At 39.8% G+C, this 17,500-nt stretch overlaps 1 protein-coding gene across 1 annotated transcript in view; it reads left to right on the top strand.

The window, feature by feature from the left end:
• The window catches only part of LOC138009693 (uncharacterized), a 54,389-nt gene that overhangs the window by 648 nt on the left and 36,241 nt on the right, over positions 1–17,500 (top strand). Inside the window, exons 2-16 of the mRNA XM_068856732.1 lie at positions 3,820–3,973; positions 4,791–4,969; positions 6,332–6,628; positions 7,425–7,721; positions 8,348–8,534; positions 9,484–9,680; positions 10,092–10,391; positions 10,974–11,288; positions 11,957–12,113; positions 13,745–13,935; positions 14,129–14,443; positions 14,735–15,031; positions 15,658–15,844; positions 16,795–16,991; positions 17,400–17,500. The exon at positions 17,400–17,500 is cut by the window's right edge and continues 199 nt beyond it. Of these exons, the coding sequence (XP_068712833.1) occupies positions 10,196–10,391; positions 10,974–11,288; positions 11,957–12,113; positions 13,745–13,935; positions 14,129–14,443; positions 14,735–15,031; positions 15,658–15,844; positions 16,795–16,991; positions 17,400–17,500 (1,956 nt within the window). The 5' untranslated portion in view covers positions 3,820–3,973; positions 4,791–4,969; positions 6,332–6,628; ... (2 more) ...; positions 9,484–9,680; positions 10,092–10,195. The remainder of the gene's footprint in view (positions 1–3,819; positions 3,974–4,790; positions 4,970–6,331; positions 6,629–7,424; positions 7,722–8,347; positions 8,535–9,483; positions 9,681–10,091; positions 10,392–10,973; positions 11,289–11,956; positions 12,114–13,744; positions 13,936–14,128; positions 14,444–14,734; positions 15,032–15,657; positions 15,845–16,794; positions 16,992–17,399) is intronic.

Here is a 17,500-nt window from a genome sequence, read left to right as displayed (position 1 = left end):
TAACAAACACGAAAACGACCCTTTTTCCGTGAACGGCTACTTACGTAGACCCTACGAAGTCGGTTTTCTTCATCTTGCGTGACAAAGGGGTTTCGTATGACCCGTTGCGTAGTGTATGATATCAGATCCAAAAATAAGCTGACGCGACCTTTGACACCAACCATCAGGAAACTTTATTTCATTTCCACGACCTACAGTCTGTGACAAAATTCGTTGGAACAGTACACGACTATACAGATCTGAAGCTTTCGCAGCTCACTCTCCCCTCACACTGTTGTTTTAACACGAGTTTCGGAGCCCATTTGCCAAAACAACATTGTGGGAGGGAAAGGTATTGTAAAGTGTTTCAACAATTTTGTCCGGGACTGTAGCTACAATGTCGAGAGCTTAACGATCGAGAGCGAGAGTCGATGTTGGAATGGGCAGCAAACAACGGCAAAGCTGTCAGGCAGCGAACAGTACGCCAGGAAACAACAATGTTCAAAGCAGGAACTCTGCCACTTAACATGAATGCTACTTCTGAGCAACCAAAAGAGAAGATAATAATGGAGAGAACTCTAGGACATGTGGACGCTGCAGGTGACTTGGGATGTCCTGTTGAAGTCGTTGAAAGCAACAGGAAGCGCCAAGAAAAAGAAAACCAGAAAGACACAGACGATGAACAAGAATCTGAGTACGACACAGAATCTGAAAGCGAACTTCCTGCAACTGTAGACAGTGACCTGGAGGACGAAATGACTTTTCTCCAAGGCTGTAACAACTCGTAGTGGACGAACTATTCGCGTTACATCAAAGTTCTTTTGGCTTTTTCGTTTTCACCATGTTCACTGTACTGTACTGAGAGGACAGAGAACGAGTAACACGATAACAGAGAAGGTCAGAGAACAAGACCTAAAGTTGCTGATCGTCCTTAGACTTGATCCGGTGCTCACAGACCTTAAGCTTTAGACAGAGAGTCCGACACGCTAGCCAGAACACCACCATGCCACTACCTTTAGGTGACTTAGACCAATACAAATATATATATAGGGCAAGGCCACAAATCTTTCTCAAGTGTGAGTTTATTTTCCGTGAACTGTGAAACAAGAAAATTAATTACCGTGTTTCGTGATTTTCATTTTTTAATGGCCGTGAACTGTGCGCTTGACCCCCCCTTACGGCCCCTCTACAACGGTTAACTTTCAGGTAATGTTTTCCTTCTTAAGATATGCCTCGCTGCCTCACATATTTTGTACAACTATCTAAAAAAACGAAGAAGGCCTGGAAGCGTTTGCAATTCCGTGTTGACAGAGATCCTGACATATTTGTGCGAAATGGATGTCCACTTGTGAGCTGCTTTGTTTGACTGTGAAATTGTAGTCGAGTAAGCGAATTTACTGCGCTTTAGTTCGACTTTTTAATGAGTAAAGATTTTTGCTATTGTTCTGAACCGTGAAGAGAGAGGGAGAGTAAAGATTGTTAGTCAGACGAAAATGTTGTTAAAGAGATTTCTGTGTATGTAATTTCAGTTTTATTTGTTGATTTTGTACTTTATGCAGAAGCATAACTATATCCATAAACACTATACACTCTTTTTTTTTATAAGAAGCTTTTTTTATAAGAATGCTGTGGCTGAGATTAACCAAAATTATAAGAACGTATTAAGAACATTCCTCAGACTCAGATTGAGTCGATTGAGGACGTTTTTATTTTGTTGTTTGTATTTTGAATGAAAGCATGAAATAACGGTAAAGAAATGTAAATTAACCCAAATACTCAAGGGCTTATTTAGTATAACATAATGATGGTTTTCTTATTGCATGACACATATCTCAGTTAATGAGCAGTTCTTATTTATAATCGTTACAAAATATTAAACTTGAACACCATCATAGCAAGCACTTTGATAGGTTTCTTAGTCACGTCCGCAAGATTTCAGTTATTAAAAAACTATACCATATAAAATTAAAGAACATCTTTAAGAACGTTTTCAGCCTCACAACGCCAAATTATATAAGAACGTTGAGCCTCAGCTCCAATTAAACCTTTTTATATATAAAAAAGAGTCCATAATTTGCTTTCTGATGTTAGAGGCGGGAGCTCCGCTTTTTGGCTTGGCTAAATCTATATATTATAAACTGACTGTGTTTGCTACCTAAAACGATCAATGTTTTCACATCTGACCTTGAATACATCACAATGAAATGATAAAGGAACGATACGGCAAGTTTGTTTAATTTAAGACAACCTAATCCTAATTCATTCACTTGTGCGTTGATGAAATTGCCGTAGAGACCCGAGATAAGGGACTGCGAACGGTAAATAGCTTTCAGTAGCGATTTTTCCAAGGCACACCAGCGAAATTTGAATAAATATTGCCAGACTATCACAACCTAGTGCTTGAATCACTCATTATACCTCCGTAACTTCAATTTTATAGCTTCAATATTCATGTAACCCCCCTCCCCCTTTTAATAGCTTATCTACTCTGCGAGCAGAGTCTCTTTCGATTTTCCTAGATAAGTCGGAAAGAGAAAAGTAGACTCTTCCAGCCGGCTCGACTTTCTTTGATTTGCCGCTCATCCAAAGAAATGGATGAGTCAGTCCAATTTCGACTTGTCAAGCCGGTTTTTTTTAATTTGTGCGCGTGATCAATCGCCACGCGTCATCAATATTTTTTAAATTTAGAACAGCGTGACAATTTTTAACCGTCTAAATTCCCATGAGTATTTCCTCCGTATGTCGGTTTCAGAAACTAGCTTGCCAGAATTGAGAAACCTATTAATTTTTTCAGTAAAAACTGAAATGGCAATTTAAAAACTTGAACTATCTTGAGTTTTGAAGGAAACGATTCTTTGATTGTCGTGTGTTTGCCAGAGTTGTTCGAAAATATCCTTACTGTTTTTTTTGGTTTTGTGGTTTTGCGGTTACTAGTCACGTGTGACTGACTCCCGAATACGTTTGAATTTTTAACGCATGCTCAACACGAAATGTCGAGCCGGATGGCAGAGTCTACTTTCCTCTTCCCGACTTATCTAGGAAGATCGAAAGAGACTCTACTCGCAGAGTATAGCTTATCAAGAATTTTAAAGAAATGACAAAACGTTTGAGTTTACAAGTCATGTTTCGACAGAAACGTCTGTCATCCTCAGTTAATCCAAGTACAAAGCGATGGAAGCTGAATTTATAGTAGTAGAGTAGAAAATGCTAATTGTGATAAATGTAACAACAGAATGAAGCAAAGCGTGCAAGGGTGAGAATTAAACAGGCAATTTAGATTAACATGGTGTAATCACTGTTGATGCAAAGAAGGTTGTTCTCTCTGAATATGAATAGCCTCTTTTATCTTAAGTTGAAAACTGGTGGAGGCGTGATCCAAAACATGGAAACAATCTGCTGAACACAAGGCGCGACAATGTTTAGAATTTTGTAGAAGTTTGAAACGAGTGGTTTACATGTTTGCATGTGCAGGCTGTAATGCATGTTACGTCGGCGAAACGATCCGGCATTTTTCCACGCTTGTGAAGGAGCAATTAGCCGGTGATAGGGCCTCTCACATTTGGATTAACTGAGGATGACAGAAATTTCCGTCGAAACATGTTTTGTTAACTCAAACGTTTTGTCGTTTTCTTGAAATTCTTTACTGGTCTTCTACTATCAAGACCCTTTGGAAACATTTATTACCAATTTCAGGTTTCCATTAATAAAAGTTTGACTTTTCGAAGCTATGCCCATGATAGCGCCACCCTTGAGTGTGTTATTTTTGTTCATAAAGAAAACACTTACATCAATACAAAAAGGGAAGTTCAAATGACCAACTTACAATAACTTATTATTCAGAATGCGGTGGTCTAGTGAAGGAACCACTGGAAGAACTCTCCTTCCAAAAAGGTGACAAAATAACTGAGAGTGAGTGTCAATGGAACATTGGAGACATCTATGAACCAAATGGTGATCACGTGATTCTTGCTATTGATCCAGTTTCTTTTTGTAGGTAAGATACAGAGTCACTGCTTCGGTTTTTTTCCTCTTATTTAACTTGTTGGTTATGTTGTGAATAGGAGTTACAATGGTCTTAGTACATGTCTTGAGTCTTCGCTGCACTCTCAGTTAATGAAAAAAAAAAAAAGACAAAATATATTGCTGTGATGTGAGATTGTCGCTTTCATATTGTTGGAAGCCCAACTAGACCCCTTCCGCACTAGGCGAATTCTTTTTTTTTTTTTTTGAAAAAATATCTATATCATCAATTCCATGTTACAAGTGCAAACGGCGGTTTATAGCCATGAATGTACTAAATTGTATTCATCCTTACAAGCTTCAAAAGAATTCGGAGCAGGCCACTTTTTTATGCCAAGGAGAGTCAAAACTGGCAGAGCTGTCGTCTATTGATTTAACGAAAACATCGATTGAGCTAAGCTGCTTTGCCAAGGGTTTAATTTCGTTTGCGATGGATATTTTTCAGTCAGCAAATATTCGAATTTGCTGGTTTGCAGGTACTTATTATGAAATTCAGAATTTGGTGTAGACAAGATTGGCATTTGTGGCAGAGTATAACTGATGTTGACAGCCTTGTGCTGATGGGCACATGTTAACAGTTTCCTTTAAAGAGCCGAGCCATAAAGCCAGAGTTACAATTGCAACAGATCTACCAACTAAATGCAAAGTGAAGACGATTGAGATGAATTCAGTACAAGCCCTACTCGCACATTCTGCAAACTTAAAACGCTATTAAATAGGTGAAATCCTTTAAAGTAATCAAGTAGAAATTCTTTCAATATCCATTTCAGGTAATTGTGCCCTTTTTTCAGTTTTAGTATATTCGTTAAGGACGGCTATGGTAAGAGTCTTCTGTACAGCTATTGTGGCCTTGGTGAAGGGGCGTTTCTCAATACTTCAACCCTGAACATTTCTGTCGAAGTTAGAGCGTACCACAAGTATGATACCTTTACTGCCCGATATGCCATCCTTAACGGCAGTATTGACAAAGGTAAGGAATTCCAAATTACTGCCGTAAGTGTAAGGAGCTCCGCATTAGTTTTACATCAAATTGTGTCTTTCCTCCTGTAGTCATAGGAGAGGAGTGCATCTAGTTAGTTAAACATGCTAAACTTTTTGGTGTTACCATCTCTGGTAATTTAACATGGAATGCGCATATCACGGAAATTACTAAGAAGGCAGCTTATAGGCTCTATTTTCTTGTTCAACTAAAAAGAGCTTGAGTTTTACAGGGAGATCTATGCCTTTTTTACGCTACATGCGTGGGCTCTGTCATTGACTATGCTGCGCCAGTTTTCCATCACCAGCCTACCTTTCGCATGAATTGCAACGCTTTCAGAAAAAAGCAATGCGAATCATAAGTCCTGGTATAGAATATCAGCAAGCTTTAGCGCTTATGAGTTTACCAACGGTTGCAGAGCATCACCAAAAACATTTGCATGCGCACGTTTGAAAGCATAATGAGCGACCCGAATCAGAAGTTGAGAAAGCTGTTGCCGCCTCTTTATAAGAGCAACTGTAATCTAAGGCACGCGCTCACTTTCACTTTGCCGCGTTGGAAGACAAATGGATTTAAGAACAGGTTTTTTATGGCCTCGCGCAGAATTGTAAACAATTTTTAGGATTCTTAGCTATTATAATTGATACTTTATATTATAATTATTAGTATAAATTACTGCCATAATGTAAATACGCAATTCAGCTTTCGCTGCCCCGCTGAATGTAGTTAATAAAGTATCTACCTACCTATGTAGCAAGGAACTGTTTATGAATGGACCTTTTTGAATTCTATTGTTTCAAATGGCTATTATGGGATGCTTCGGGGCAAATACATACTAATTTTCCGCCTGAGCATCCCATAATAGCTTTTGAAACAATAGAATTCAAAATGGCCGCGTATCGCTGAATTGCTTGACCTTGCTATTCTCGGATGATCATCAACTCACAACTCCACAGAAAACCATAACATTTATAATTGTATTTTAAACTACCTGTACCCATTTGGCTAATAAATTTATGGATGTGCATAGTTTTGCAAGTGGAATGTGATTTGTTTTGGTCGTTCAAGGAGGTATTTGCAAATGACGGACAGTTAAGATAACAGCGAAAGTCATTAATGAGAGGATAGGAAGACAAACCGGGTACATCAAGGCTATTGATCGAAATGAAAAAGAGCTCACCGACCATTCAAGTTCTTTAAATCCATGGAAATTTTTAGCAGCGCCTAGCAAAACTATTAATATTGTTGTTTATTAGTTTGCTACAAACAATCAGTTCCAATGGGCCTTTGATCAGCTATAGATGACATATGTTATATAGTTACGTTACAATGACTTTCCAACATTATTTACAGCGCCACAGGTGGATGGATGGAATGTCACCGTCGTTAATGTTTCAGAATCGAGTATTACCTTTCAATGGCCAAACCTAACCGATGTCAGCCTTAGAAATCAGGTTCGGGCTTATGTTGCAATAGTAGAAACTACTGATGGTAAAGAGATAGCAGGGGACATTGTTTTTCCAAACGTTACGTCCATAACATTAAGCGGACTTGAAGGTGGCACTGAGTATCGTCTCTTCGCTGTTGTCGTGGATTTACTAGGACAACCACACAGGAGTTCAAAAGTATTGCTTTTTACCAAGGAAGGTGGTGAGTGTGAAAAATAAGGCTAGATGAAACACGCGGTGCAAACAAATATACCTGATGACTTGTTATATGCAGTCATTCAAAACTACGTTCATGTTGTCTCTCTGCAAGAGAAATATCACAACAATGAACATTATTGCTTGGACTTGCTTTGTTCGCTAGGAAAGGAGATCGACAAATTAGAAACAAGCTTCTGATTGGACGAACTTTGTCTATGTGGCTAGCCACTCAACTGAGTCCTTCTGCTTGTGAGTTGACGGGCCCAGAAAAACATAGCATAGTTAATTCGCATATAGGGCGCCCGTAACGCTAATTTGTTGCACCCTCTAAAAGGATGCCCCAGTCATGCATTGCTAGTTCAGGTAAAACATTCAACAAGAAGAAGCAAAAAAGACCAAAATATGAATCCTTCGGTATACATGTCCAACATTGGTAAAGTTATTTGCCAGTATTACCCAACCTAAGGGATAATCAATCAGTTTGCAAATATATGATGAGTTGGATAGAAGTCAATTCTTAAGTCTGTACAATCTAATTGCACGGAATCCAAATTCGCGAACGTAACAGAATTTTGTACTCCTACTGTGTTGTAATGCTAATTAATAGGAAATTACTCAGTTCTGCACGAGCAATCCAGTAGGCTAGTCCCGTTTATGTGCCCCCGTGCAAGTTTAAATAGAATTTGTTTTCAAAAAGCTACCAAAAATATTAAAATACCCTTTTCGCTACCACAATAAAACGTGCTTTTTTGTTTTTATTTTACGTTGTTGTGTTTTCTTTCTCTCTTTGTTCATCGCAGTACCCAGTAGACGTCCTTACGTGTCCGTTAACAACAAATATCCTGGAGGTGACAGCATCAACATATCAATATATCCAATTCCCGAAAAATATCACAATGGCAAACTTCTTGGCTATAACATTGAGTACGAAAGTTCGTGTTATGGAATCCCAAAATTCTCCGCTCAGGTCAACGTCAGTGCATCGACCAGAAGTTACGTTTTAACTGGGCTTCTGCCAGGAAAACAATACTTCTTACGGGTCGCTGGGTTTACCTCTAAAGGAATTGGACCGTATGATTGGCAAAACGTGTTCACCAGTAAGTGGCTATTCCCAGGCATCCTGATTTGTTTATTTTAACTGCACCGGAAGTCATAAAACCGAGTAACTATGTTAGCGTAGTTTTAAATGTTAGAACGCATGGATTTTCTTTAAAACGCCAGCCCAAGAATTGGGAAACCAAGAACGAGGCAAAGTTATCTCAGTGTTAGTACCAGTTTTCGTTTTATTTTTCCCTCTCCCTCCCATCATGCCTTCGAAAACCTTAATACTCAGGCTAGACCGACCGTAACGTTCGGTGTAAAAACAGGTTGGCCGTTTGGGGGATAGTGATACCTTAAAACTACTATTTTGCTCAGGAGAGGAAGTGGAGGGATTGAGAATAATTAAACATTTTCAGGGCTCAAACTAACAGGCCATTTCCGAGTTACCTTATGCCTGTTTCAAAACGAGTCCCCGTGCAAAAACTTTCATACGAAAACGAGTTTGATATAGAAATGGACTTCTAGGCGGAAAAAGTTTTCATATGAATGGTCTCGCATTAAGACTCATTTTCACACGGCAGTAAAAGCCAACTCAAAAATGGCCTGTTAAAAACGCTTGCTCTTGGATAACTGTGTGTCCATCTTTATAAAATAGAAGCCGCAACGTTGAATTTTTTTTCAGCTTGCAAACCACAAAGTACGTTGACTGCGAAAAACGGTACACTATACAGCCCTAATTACCCATGTTCCTTTCACGGATTGCATTACTGCCGCTGGACAATTGAGCCGCAACTTGGCGGGAGCGCTGTCAAAGCGATATGGATAAATTTTAATTCCTTTGAAGTAAATGGCGATGGCCCTTATTGCAGGTGAGATTCATCTCATAACAATCAAGTTTAACAACTGCTTGGGCATGGTATGAACAGCTATAAGCGCTACCTATTGAAGAACAGTTATGTCACCGCGGGAGTAGAAACTCGCCTCTACTCGCGATCTATCGGTCTATAGGGTGTGGCGTTAAAATCAATTGAGAATGAATCCTCGACAAGTAGGGGCGAAAGGAAAGATCTGTTTTGAACAACACCTTAAACGAAATTTTGAGTTTTGAGGCAGGATTCTGGGCGATTTTTAATCAAGATTTTGCATTATCGCGCACCGGTGGCTCAGTTGGTTGAGCACCAGGCTGTCACTCAGGAGGTCGTGAGTTCAACTCCGGCCGGACCAACGATCAGGGTCCTTAAATAACTGAGGAGAAAGTGCTGCCTTTGTAACTACATCTACAAATGGTTAGACTTTCAAGTCTTCGCGGATAGGGTGATAAGCCGGAGGTCCCGTCTGACTCACAGCCCTTGTTCATTAACTCTGTGGGATGTTAAAGATCCCACACACTATTCAAAAAGAGTAGGGTATAGAGTTCCCGGTGTTGTAGTCTGACCTTTCCAGCGTGTGTTCGGCTTGGCAGGATTAGCTTGAAGGGCTTCTGTGTGAACGAGACCACAGTTGTGTATAACAGCCGGAAGTCAGGATACTTAGCCAAGTGCTGGAGCCTCAAAAAAACTTGGTGTAGTAGCCTAATGTTTAGCGAGCTGGATCTAGCGATTGGTGTTCGAGCCCTGGCCAGGGGTCATTGTGTTATGTGGTTGAATAGACACTTTATTCTCTGAGAGCCTATATTCTTCCAGGAGGGATTAGAATTACCCCTAATGCGTTCATGCTACGTGCAGTAACCGGAGATACCTGCTGACCTGATGGCCAATAGGCTGAAACGCAGACTTTAACCTACCTATATAACCGTGACGACTTTTTTCTTCCACCCAGATCGAACAATTGGCTTCGCGTGGCCACTGGAGAAGACGCCCAGTACAATAATGACACCTTATTATGCGGTTACATAGAGCCCTTTTCTCTTATTGTTCACGGCGACCAAGCAGAGTTGGCACTTCAATATACAAACACCTATCGCTATTCAAATGGCTTTTCAGTTTGGTATCTTGGACTTGAAGATCCCTTGATAGGTATCAAACAAATCTATCTATCTATTTATTCTAAAGAGTAGAGCCAGCATAGATAAAGCTATTCGATTCTACGTGGTAAGGGACCAGCCTGTTTGTTAGCAGAATTGCAGAGGGAACTATATCACTGCGATTTAGAAGCTTAAATGGTATAGGGTAACGGGGATGATGGTTTATAAATTGTGAAAGCTTTAACTTCAAGGTGCCTCGACCACGAAGAGGTTTCCAACCTAGAGAAGATTCTGTCAAATTGTTACCATCCTCACATCATCATTTGAGAAGGTTAACACCATGGCTGTGTAGATCATGGAGCTTCTGTAAATCCGAGATAGATGTTTTTCTCGCAATAATTGATGTGGCTTGCTTTACATTTGAGATATCACATTTAAGTAATTACCTATTCTTTTCTGACAGATACTGTCCTATCATCCTGGCAACTGTTAGTTCACAACATTACGTCATCGTCAGTGTCCGTGGAGTGGGAAGATTTTCCTTTTAGTGTCTCCATTACCCACTTTATGGTGATGTTCACCGAGGAAAAGACAAATATATCTGTTTTGTTCAAAGTCTGGTCCTTGTACGATCGATATTATTTTGTAAACAAGCTGTTAAAGCCACATCGAATGTATGAATTCCAGTTACTTGCGTTCACGGGAGGCGTCAAGAATGTCACTTATTCCACTGAAATCCAAACTATCACGACTGGAGCAGGAGGTGAGGACCGCGTGGCAACAATCTAAAGTTCCGGGAGTAATTATCTTTGTGTAAACTTACTTTTGCAAGCTGAAAACTAGCCAGTTGACTCTAAAATATTTCGAATAGAAGAGAGCGTGCCATAGGTATTATGGTGGTAAATTGCCGCAAGGAAGACATGAAGAGCACAGCTGCGATGCAATGTTGAGCCAGATGTCACTGATGGTATACAAGCTTGATCCCTTATTTCTGCGTAGCCCAGTAGGTAGGGCAACGGTAAAGGAATCCAAACTACAAAACGAGAACCTTCTGCTCCCCAGCAACAACAACAATAACAAACAAACAAAACTATATGACATACCAATAGAATGACAAGAACAACAACAACAATTTGCAATAATGAGTGAATCCCTGAATGTTGATCCCTTACTAAGTCGCCCAATCGGTAGGGCAACGGTAATGGATTGCAAACTTACCAACGACAACAATCAGTCAGTCAATCAATCAATCAATCAATCAATGAATCAATCAATCAATCAATCAATCTACCTATCTATCTGCCTATACCATAATGAAAAGAATCTTACATATTGCTTCTTTTAGCTCCTAGTCGGGCACCTACAAACGTGCGGGTAAGGAACTTCCAACCAAATGAGATTCTGGTACTTTGGGATGCGGTCAAGCCACAGTATACGAATGGCCAGATACAAGGCTACACAGTCCACTACAGAGATTATTATTACTACTACTACTATTACTACTATGGAGATCATGCAAAAAACGTTACCATTAACGACCCAAACGTGTTCCAGATGGTGCTACGCGGTTTGAATGGAGGAAGCAAGTACGAAATAGCGGTTTCCGCTTTCACTTCAGTGGGTGAGGGACCACGGTCGCCATGGATCTCAGTCGTGGTCGGTGAGTGTTGGCATATAGTGTTGAGCCGTTGACCGTGACTTGTAAAGGTCGAATAAAATCATTTGTGCAGCCTATGGATAGTCCGAGAAAGGAGAATCAAGTAATATGAAATTCGAAATAAGTTTGCGTATGTTTTTCTTTTCTTTATTCATTTTAGAGGTTAGCAATGGGTCCTTAGTCAATCCCTCATTTAGCCTAGGAGTGGGGTGGGAGCATAAACTAAGCATTCAAGCTTTGGTGGTAAAACTTTAATTTGAAACTTTACTAAATATTTTCGGGGGAACATTTAAATTTGGGTGTGTCAATTGCATGGTCATGTCACCTGAAGCCTCTTGGGGAAACATGTTTGCAATTTGTGTTTTTCGAATCAATTGTGACGCTGCTCTCACTTCCTGGAAAAGTTGAATTACCCTTGCACACGAACGAAAGAAAAGCCCTGGGTTAAGACGTGCAAATCGATTAAAGTTTTAAAGTGATAACCAGAGTTTATTAAGGCCGTCAAGCAAAATAAATCTAAAGAAGGAGGTAAATTTAAAAAGTTCTTTTGAATCGCTCTCTGACCTGTCTCTATGACAAAGATCAATTTCCTTACAAGCCCTGCTGAAAAATCAATATAAATAGAGGCAGACAGTTTTAAAGTTTCATTGCATTATATTTTGCTTTAAAAGGTTGTGGTGGTAGTTTTAACCAGTCCTTTGGAACAATCCACCTTACGAAATCGGACTACAGTGTGCTACAATGTAACTGGACGATAGAAAGTGTTGGCATGACTAATGCATTCATCCTTCTTTCACTAAAAGAACTCCGTTTCGATTACTGCTGGAGGTGAGTTTTGGTGACTTAAGGTGGCCCTAATGTCTTCAATTCCAAGTTGTCGAGATGTTTGAGTCTGGTTTTTTTGATTCACCGATTTCTGGTATCCTACACGAGGAATGTCTGAATTTAAAGGAGGAAATGTTTTGGTGGAAATGTTTTTGTATTATGAGAAAGTTTATAAACATATGCAGTGCCTATAATGTTCAAATCTGACAACAAATTATTTATTTACTTCTTCAAACAAGGCTTAGGCCTCTCTCTCTCTCTCTCTCTCTCTCTCTCTCTCTCTCTCACTCTCTCACTCTCTCTATTTCTCTGTCTCTGTCTCTGTCTCTCTCTTGTATGTGCAATTTCACGATAATCTTGGCATACCACCCACTGCATACATGCTAGTTAAATGTACCCTGAAAATTTGGTAAGCGAATGCATTTGTGTTGGCGAGTGTAGCCGGACCATTTCCCATCTACAAGGCTAATGCTATACCTTTATCTAAAGACACAGAACGAATACAAAGCTATTGGCAAAGGCAGCCAGCCCAACAGAAAGCAAAACTTTGTACTACATGTAAGGTGAAATGAAAAAGCGGGCGATGTTTCGACCGAACTTCGGTCATCATCAAGCTAAAAGTGAAGATAAAAATTTTAGCATAAGTATAAATATAAAGCAAAGAAGTAAAAGTATATAAACTATGAAAGTGTCATAAAAGGGGATGTTAGAAAACATATAAGAATAGCATGATTTAAAATGATTAAAGACCTATGCACGAATTGAGTCTAACTGTACATTGAGACTTGGTATCACTTCATTAAGAGTAATAATAATAATAATAATAATAATAATAATAATAATAGACAAACATTTCATAAATGAGACAGTCAAACTTGTTCTTGCACTTTCCTAAGATGGTAAAATTCTTTGTAGGATTATTGGGCACATAAGAATGTTTAACACGGAAATGTTTTCCAATGATCTAAGCAAGAATTTTAGCATCTTAAAAAAGTGCAAGAACAAGTTTGCCTCTCTGATTGATAAAATGTTTTTTATTAATTAACGGAGACCAAGTCTCAGTGTATAGTCAGACTCAGTTAGTGCAAAAGTTTTTAATCATTTTTAATTATGTTGTTCTTGCATGTTTTCTAACACCACTTTCTTACATTTTCATACTTTATATTTACTTCTCTGTGTTGTTGTATTTAGACTTAATAAAACTTTTGTCTTCACTTTTAGCTTGATAATGACCGAAGTTCGGTTGAAACGTCGCGCGCTTTTACCGCTAGTTTTTACTTCAAATTGCTTTAGAAAACGTTCTCTTTTCATGTCCCTTAAAACAAAGTCAACACGACGAAACGGAGGATCTATAAAAAAATAGCCATTTTGCGGCACCGTGAATATACTTTTTGAAGAGGAATAAAGTAGGCAAGAAGAGTGCGAAACATAATATGCAAATTAGCTATGAAATGGACTGTGTTCCTTTAAAGTTTGTTATTTCCAAGTGGCAAACTGCGCCTTTTACGAAAAACTGGCGCACCCCGTGCGTGCCGTTGGTTTGTTTTCCTCCTGCGCGTTGTTTCGCGTCACGCACAAAGGACCAGAAAAGCGAGAGACCTGTCACATTGTGATTATTTCGCTGTTTTTTCTAGTGAATTTCTAAAGGTTTTTTCAAGCAATGGTGCTGAGATGTTCACTCATGAACGATGCTTTGAAGATCATCGGGGCGTGGTAGAATTGCAATTTGGTGAAGGAAACTTCGTTACTCTACAGACGCAACTATACAGCAGATACAGCCGTCTGAATCTAGAATTTGTTATAGTAAGAAGAAGCCTCCATTCAGGTATACCTAGAAAGTCCCTTTTTTCATTTTGTTTTTCTTTAAACCAAAAAAAAAGGAAAGTTGGGGAAGAACTCGAATGGGATAAAAGCTTTTCTTTTTCTTTCTTGTTCTCCATATTACTTTTAAAACAAGCAAACGAACACAAAGTCCTTAGTCTCTATAGGTTTTATGATCTTGTTTCTCTACCTTGCAGCTCTATCTCCTTCAACTGCATGGAATATACATGGTTTCAACACCAGCCAGAAGAGTTTATTTGTTGACTGGAGCAACGTACCAGGAGACTTACAAGCCGATTTCTTCATTTTGTCCTTGAATCAAACGAGACCGCAATTATATTACAAAGATGGAAGAGCAAGTTCGTTTCTTCTTATAGTAGACTCCTCGAACACGTCAGTCAATGTGTCAGACGTCTCGGTATTCAGTCAGTACATAGTCCAGGTTTATCTGGTTGATGTGAATGGCGACATCTATAAAAGTGACAGCGTCGTTGTCCAAACAGATGAAGGCGGTAAGTTTATCATTTCGCAATTGACAAAGTTTGTTTACGCTTTCGGATACAATCAGTTGATCGGTAAAGAAAAGATATTAAGTAATTAATAGGAAATTACTCAGTTCTGAACTAACAATCCAGTGGGCTAGTCCCGTTTATGTGCCCCTGTGAAAGTTTTTAAAAAGAACTTGTTTAATTTCAAAAGGCTACCAAAAATTTTAAAATACCCTTTTCGTTACCACAATAAAACGTGCTTTTTTGTTTTTATTTTACGTTGTTGTGTTTTCTTTCTCTCTTTGTTCATCGCAGTACCCAGTAGACGTCCTTACGTGTCCGTTAACAACAAATATCCTGGAGGTGACAGCATCAACATATCAATATATCCAATTCCCGAAAAATATCACAATGGCAAACTTCTTGGCTATAACATTAAGTACGAAAGTTCGTGTTATGGAATCCCAAAATTCTCCGCTCAGGTCAATATCAGTGCATCGACCAGAAGTTACGTTTTAACTGGGCTTCTGCCAGGAAAACAATACTTCTTACGGGTCGCTGGGTTCACCTCCAAAGGAAGTGGACCGTATGATTGGCAAAACGTGTTCACCAGTAAGTGGCTATTCGCAGGCATCCTGATTTGTTTATTTTAACTGCACCGGAAGTCATAAAACCGAGTAACTATGTTAAGGTAGTTTTAAGTGCTAGAACGCATGGATTCCCTTTAAAACGCCAGCCCAAGAATTGGGAAACCAAGTACGAGGCAAAGTTATCTCAGTGTTAGTACCAGTTTTCGTTTTATTTTTCCCTCTCCCTCCCATCATGCCTTCGAAAACCTTAATACTCAGGCTAGACCGACCGTAACGTTCGGTGTAAAAACAGGTTGGCCGTTTGGGGGATAGTGATACCTTAAAACTACTATTTTGCTCAGGAGAGGAAGTGGAGGGATTGAGAATAATTAAACATTTTCAGGGCTCAAACTAACAGGCCATTTCCGAGTTACCTTATGCCTGTTTCAAAACGAGTCCCCGTGCAAAAACTTTCATATGAAAACGAGTTTGATATAGAAATGGACTTCTAGGCGGAAAAAGTTTTCATATGAATGGTCTCGCATTAAGACTCATTTTCACACGGCAGTAAAAGCCAACTCAAAAATGGCCTGTTAAAAACGCTTGCTCTTGGATAACTGTGTGTCCATCTTTATAAAATAGAAGCCGCAACGTTGATTTTTTTTTCAGCTTGCAAACCACAAAGTACGTTGACTGCGAAAAACGGTACACTATACAGCCCTAATTACCCATGTTCCTTTCACGGATTGCATTACTGCCGCTGGACAATTGAGCCGCAACTTGGCGGGAGCGCTGTCAAAGCGATATGGATAAATTTTAATTCCTTTGAAGTAAATGGCGATGGCCCTTATTGCAGGTGAGATTCATCTCATAACAATCAAGTTTAACAACTGCTTGGGCATGGTATGAACAGCTATAAGCGCTACCTATTGAAGAACAGTTATGTCACCGCGGGAGTAGAAACTCGCCTCTACTCGCGATCTATCGGTCTATAGGGTGTGGCGTTAAAATCAATTGAGAATGAATCCTCGACAAGTAGGGGCGAAAGGAAAGATCTGTTTTGAACAACACCTTAAACGAAATTTTGAGTTTTGAGGCAGGATTCTGGGCGATTTTTAATCAAGATTTTGCATTATCGCGCACCGGTGGCTCAGTTGGTTGAGCACCAGGCTGTCACTCGGGAGGTCGTGAGTTCAACTCCGGCCGGACCAACGATCAGGGTCCTTAAATAACTGAGGAGAAAGTGCTGCCTTTGTAACTACATCTACAAATGGTTAGACTTTCAAGTCTTCGCGGATAGGGTGATAAAGCCGGAGGTCCCGTCTGACTCACAGCCCTTGTTCATTAACTCTGTGGGATGTTAAAGATCCCACACACTATTCAAAAAGAGTAGGGTATAGAGTTCCCGGTGTTGTAGTCTGACCTTTCCAGCGTGTGTCCGGCTTGGCAGGATTAGCTTGAAGGGCTTCTGTGTGAACGAGACCACAGTTGTGTATAACAGCCGGAAGTCAGGATACTTAGCCAAGTGCTGGTGCCTCAAAAAAACTTGGTGTAGTAGCCTAATGCTTAGCGAGCTGGATCTAGCGATTCGTGTTCGAGCCCTGGCCAGGGGTCATTGTGTTATGTGGTTGAGAAGACACTTTATTCTCTGAGAGCCTATATTCTTCCAGGAGGGATTAGAATTACCCCTAATGCGTTCATGCTACGTGCAGTAACCGGAGATACCTGCTGACCTGATGGCCAATAGGCTGAAACGCAGACTTTAACCTACCTATATAACCGTGACGACTTTTTTCTTCCACCCAGATCGAACAATTGGCTTCGCGTGGCCACTGGAGAAGACGCCCAGTACAATAATGACACCTTATTATGCGGTTACATAGAGCCCTTTTCTCTTATTGTTCACGGCGACCAAGCAGAGTTGGCACTTCAATATACAAACACCTATCGCTATTCAAATGGCTTTTCAGTTTGGTATCTTGGACTTGAAGATCCCTTGATAGGTATCAAACAAATCTATCTATCTATTTATTCTAAAGAGTAGAGCCAGCATAGATAAAGCTATTCGATTCTACGTGGTAAGGGACCAGCCTGTTTGTTAGCAGAATTGCAGAGGGAACTATATCACTGCGATTTAGAAGCTTAAATGGTAAGGGTAACGGGGATGATGGTTTATAATTGTGAAAGCTTTAACTTCAAGGTGCCTCGACCACGAAGAGGTTTCCAACCTAGAGAAGATTCTGTCAAATTGTTACCATCCTCACATCATCATTGAGAAGGTTAACACCATGGCTGTGTAGATCATGGAGCTTCTGTAAATCCGAGATAGATGTTTTTCTCGCAATAATTGATGTGGCTTGCTTTACATTTGAGATATCACATTTAAGTAATTACCTATTCTTTTCTGACAGATACTGTCCTATCATCCTGGCAACTGTTAGTTCACAACATTACGTCATCGTCAGTGTCCGTGGAGTGGGAAGATTTTCCTTTTAGTGTCTCCATTACCCAC

The sequence above is a fragment of the Montipora foliosa genome, chromosome 7 (assembly GCF_036669935.1).
Source record: "Montipora foliosa isolate CH-2021 chromosome 7, ASM3666993v2, whole genome shotgun sequence".
NCBI classification, from domain to species: domain Eukaryota; kingdom Metazoa; phylum Cnidaria; class Anthozoa; order Scleractinia; family Acroporidae; genus Montipora; species Montipora foliosa.
The sequence above is the reverse complement of the archived record's forward strand: the minus strand, read 5'-3'. Positions and strand labels throughout refer to the sequence as shown.